At 47.4% G+C, this 4,798-nt stretch overlaps 1 protein-coding gene across 2 annotated transcripts in view; it reads right to left on the bottom strand.

Moving 5' to 3' along the window:
• The window catches only part of CYTH3 (cytohesin 3), a 76,603-nt gene extending 72,170 nt beyond the window's left edge, over positions 1-4,433 (bottom strand). For both annotated transcript variants that reach the window (XM_012731756.1, XM_004691934.2), the window contains exon 1: positions 4,272-4,433. In XM_012731756.1, the coding sequence (XP_012587210.1) occupies positions 4,272-4,308 (37 nt within the window). In that variant the 5' untranslated portion in view covers positions 4,309-4,433. The remainder of the gene's footprint in view (positions 1-4,271) is intronic.
• Between the last annotated feature and the right edge of the window lie 365 nt (positions 4,434-4,798).

Genomic DNA, 4,798 nt, shown 5'->3' with positions numbered 1-4,798 from the left:
AGGTCAGGAGAGGTCTGCCTCGCCATATGGATCTCCTCCAGGGCAGGTGGGAATCGAACTCATGCGGAAGTGGCTTAAGCTTCTCAGTGCTGTGCTTTAACCCTCTGTGCCACCAGGAAGGGACAATCATGTTACTTTTTAAATAGTCAAAAGAACACTGGTTGTTGATTTCCAAGGTGCAGATTAAAAATAGGTAATGGATGTTATAATCATTTACATTTTATATTGTTTTTTAAAAGATATAAAACTCCCAAAAAGGGTGTTTCCTCACCAGCATTTTTCTATGGAACTGCTTTCCAATGTTGGAAAACAGTGAAGTTAAGCTAAATGTTGTTTTGGATTTTCAATAAATAAGACATACCCCAAAGTTTCCTCTCTGCCTACATCCCCAGCTGTTTTGCTCCCACGTCCCTCCTCAGACAGGTAACCATTGTTAACAGGTCCTTGTTCAGCCTTCCCAGAATTTTCAAGTATTGACAAGCACTTTTTTTTTTAATAACAGAAATGGTTGCACACAATGCACCTTTTCCTATACATTGCTTTTATGATGAGATATTTTGGAGATCTCTCCTTAACAATTTATAAAGGGCCTCTACATTCCTCTCTACAACTTTACCGACTTCTTTCACCAGCTGTGTATATTTACCTGATGAGTCTCCTGCTGATACTCAGGTTATTTTCCATCACTGACTACTACAGACCATGCAAAGGTTACTCTTGTACCTGTGGTATCTCACGTATCACAAATATATCTGCAGGTTAAACTCCTCGAAATATTATTGCTGAGTCAAAGTTTATGCACTGGGAATTTCAAAAGTCCAGCTCTTCTCTATCTACCAGAGTCCATCCAGAGAAAACAGAAGTCCATCCAAGGTGTCCAAGTGGAGGGAATTAAATACAAGTTATGACTGATGGAAATGGTTAGATAACCCAGAAATGAGCAAGACCAAGAAGCTGCTACCACCTCGAAGGTTGGAAGTATTTTCAAAGCTCAGGAGCTGAGTCAATGGGCAGGAACTGGAGTCAAAAGGAGCTGAGGAGAGGAGCAGAAAGAGCCTGGTTTCTCCTTCCTGCTAGCCAACTTACCACCAGTAGTTCTGCTGGTCAGCTGATTCAAGAGGCTTGGGAAACACTAGCTGCAGCGGTGTGCCTCCCCACCTCCCCTGCAGGGGAAGGACAAGCTCTAGGTAGATCTGGGCCAACAGAAGAGAGGCTGGCAATGTGTTCTTAAGAGCTGTAACTAATTTCCACTCCAATCGCCAACAGATGGTTTCAAAGGTGGGGGGTTACAGTGTGCCTGACAGGTGAAACATTGGCTCTCACTATGGCATCTTATTTTATATCTATCTTATTGAGTGAGGCCCATCTTCATGAAACGCAGATAACCCTCGTCTATGTGGGGGGTAGGGGTTACAGGAAGGGGACAACCAATAAAGTTATTCACTTCATCTGCCACAGACAGTCCATTCAGGAACATCAGAGACTACCAAACAACATCAAAATGGTGGCAACGGGCCAAACTAGCCAGTCACCTGCCAAGTAGAGACATAGCTCAAGAATTGTTCTAGAAAACCCCACGGCAACAAAACCCCCCAAAGGGATTGAAAAATACCTTAACTATACTCTGCACACATTATAAGTAACAATGTGTTCTTGTAATCTTGAACTCCCCCTCCTCCTTAGAACTGCCTTCCAACCATTCAAATCACCATCCTCTCCTTATCTCACATTGAAGGAACAAATAATACCCTGAACAAAAATTGTTAAACAATAAATATTAAAACAGCAAGTAGGAATCCTTTTTAAAACTTTTTAACCCAACCAACATAATAGCCAAAAAAGACCTTTTAAATTATCTTTAGCCTCCACCATAACGACTGTTTGGATAGATTATTTACCTATCTTGTAAACAAGCTGAAACTGCCTTTTCCACATACAGTTCCAAGTTTGTACTATACTCTAAAAATAAACCGAAAAAAGTTGTTTTACAATTAGCTCACAAATGACTAGCAACAGAAATTACTGTCTTTCAAAGGACTGAACTTATTTTTGAAAACAAGCCCTAAATGGTAATAATAATTGTACAGAACTTCTGTAAAGTATGTTAATGTCAAAACTTCCAAAAATCAAGTTGGAGAAAAGTACATCAAAATTTTTTTGTTTGTTTATTGATGTATATAAGAGCTGGGGTGTAAGCCAGAAGTATGGGAAAGCACATCAAATTTATATAATTTATATACTAACTATATAACAATTCACTTTGAAACTAAGACTTTCACTTATCCAAAAATTTACTATAAGGTTGCCATTTTAAAGTATATTTGACAAAGCAAAGAAAAATTTTAATAAAATCATATTAAGGTTAAAGGTTGTTTTCCAGCACTTTCTAGGTTACCTGGCATTTCAGTAGACAATAAATATCTGCTCCTTGTTGAATGTCCCAGTGAAGTGAATTAAATAATACACTGCAGGCACGTTTTTTATAAGTTTTTTTTTATATTTGAAAGTAATACACAATTATTCTATAAACTTGGGAGATACAGAAGCCAAGAAAATAAAATACCCATAATATCAGTTTTACATCGTTTAAACCTGGCATGTAAAATAAGTGGCTAATTTTAACGGTTGTAAAACAATTAATCCAGTAAACTTCCCATAATTCACCTCATCATTGTCCTATAAGTGGTGCTGTTTACAGTTTGCTAAAAGACTTTTGATACTTAATGTCATCCTTTGTTATAATTTGTTACATAATTTCAGGACCTATAAACTGCCGGGGCACATCGGCTTCCTCTGTTTGGCTTTTCACCTTCATTTCTTTACTAGCAGAGGCTGAAACACCTCCCAAAGAGCTGGCTAACTTGACGTTAACATCCAAACTTTTAAATATTACAATTGTTTGCCTTTATTTGCTAAAAGGAAAAAACTGCTGTCACTTTTGCTGTCACCAAAATTGGGATAGGCAGGAAACACGGTATCCACGGAGAATTCATGACTGAGAATCTTCACGCAGCCAGGCTGACTGTAGGAGGGTTTGCAACTGCGCTCCTTCGCTCCACAGCACTTTCTTTCATAAACAACACACCCACTCGGTGCAACAGCGCTAGCCTAGCTGAAGTGGGAGAGCCCAACTCGCCAAATGCCACCACTCGGGCCAACTCCCCATCTTCTCAGCCGCATCGCTTCTTAGGGCACAAATACCTTCCCCACCCCCCTTTGCGCTGCACTTGAATTCTAGAAGGCACCTTGATTAACCACTTCATCCTGAAGCATTCAATACAGCTGATTCTTACAGACAGCTGCTCCACCAGTTTCTAATTACAATTTTCCCCCCCAACTCTCCCTTATTACCAGGGGTTCTGATGATTCGCTAAAGCAGCAAAAAGGAGAGAGCTTCAGCAGAAGTGGAGATAACCCCAACTTCGGGCGTTCCTGTAAAATAGGGGTGTTAACCCTCTGCTTTCCAAACGAAAGACACCAGACACCGACACCACATACCGGCACTCAGTTTTAAGGGCGTAATTCGCAGCATGACACGACAGTAATTTGCAGTCCACTAAATAATTTGCAACAAATGAGAATCTTCCAGCAAGAGGCAATTGACCGTCAGCCTGGTTTTCGAGCCTGGCCTCGGCTGCCGGCTGCAGTGCCAGTCCGACCCTCGATCCTCAGACTTATTTCTAGCTCACTCAGAGTAACATTTCCTAGTTCATGAAAGGCGTTGACCCTGCCAGCCCCACCTCGTGTAAGCGTTCCCACTGACTACTTTTAACCTAAAGTCAAAAAAACTGTCACGATTTTCAACCCACCCGCCCCTCGTGAACCCCAAGAATCCTCAATGCAAAACTTTCCCCTCCCATTCCCGTGGACTCCCCCACCCCGGCCACTACCCGAGAAAGGGTCACCCACCCTGCGGCTGGGCTCTGGAGGGTGTGAACGCCCTTGGCGAAGAAGGTCGCCCCCAAGGTCCCCCGCCCCAGGGGAGCGACCCCCGAGCCAGGCTCCAGCCTCGGGGAGACCCCAGCCGGCGAGCGGCCCCGCCCTCGCCCCGGGACCCTACTCGGGCTGGGCGGTGACCCCGCCGGCCCCCTACCCTGGGCCCCCGGACCCCTGCCTCGGGCCTCCGCGGCCGCCAGCCCGCAAGGGGCTGCCCGGGACGCCGTCTCCTCACGCAGACCTGTACCCGGACTGGTCGCCCGGGCTCCAGCCCCACGCGTCCGCGACCCCCGCCCCAGGCCGCCGGCCCGGTGGGCCACACCTCCGACACTCACCGCCACCGCCCTCGCCGCCGCCACCGTCTTCGTCCATTTTGAGGCCGCTCCCGCTGCCGGCAAGCCCCCGGCCGGCGGGCGAGGGGCCGCGGACGGTGGACGCCGCGGGTGCGGAGCGCGCGGACAGCAAGCAGTGCTCACGGGCCGGGTCGGGCCCGGGCCTCCTCCGGCCGGGCGGGGCACTCAGCACTCAGAGCCGCCGTCACGTGACGCACAAGCCCCTCCCCCAGGCGCGGTGGGCGGGGCCCGGGCCACTCGACCCCGCCCGAGGTAACCAGCCAGGCCAGAGGCTCTCAGTCCCGCGGGTAGCGGGCTTGGTCTGGGCAGGCAGAGGCGCAACCTTCGAGAGCGGACCGCGCTGGACCCCTGCCCTGGCGGCCCACGCTGGAGCTGCCTGTGTAGATGTGGGGTTCGGGGCGCGGGAATGCCCGCTCTGCAAAACCCGGCGAGGGGCGCTCTAGCACGTGCTCACCGGAATAAAGATCAAGAAGCGTAAAGATGAAGAAGCGTATTCCAAAGTCAGGCCT

The sequence above is a fragment of the Condylura cristata genome, unplaced genomic scaffold (genome assembly GCF_000260355.1).
Source record: "Condylura cristata isolate star-nosed mole 26May11 unplaced genomic scaffold, ConCri1.0 scaffold00032, whole genome shotgun sequence".
NCBI lineage: Eukaryota > Metazoa > Chordata > Mammalia > Eulipotyphla > Talpidae > Condylura > Condylura cristata.
Note: the sequence above shows the minus strand (reverse complement) of the source record. Positions and strands in the feature narration are given on the sequence as shown.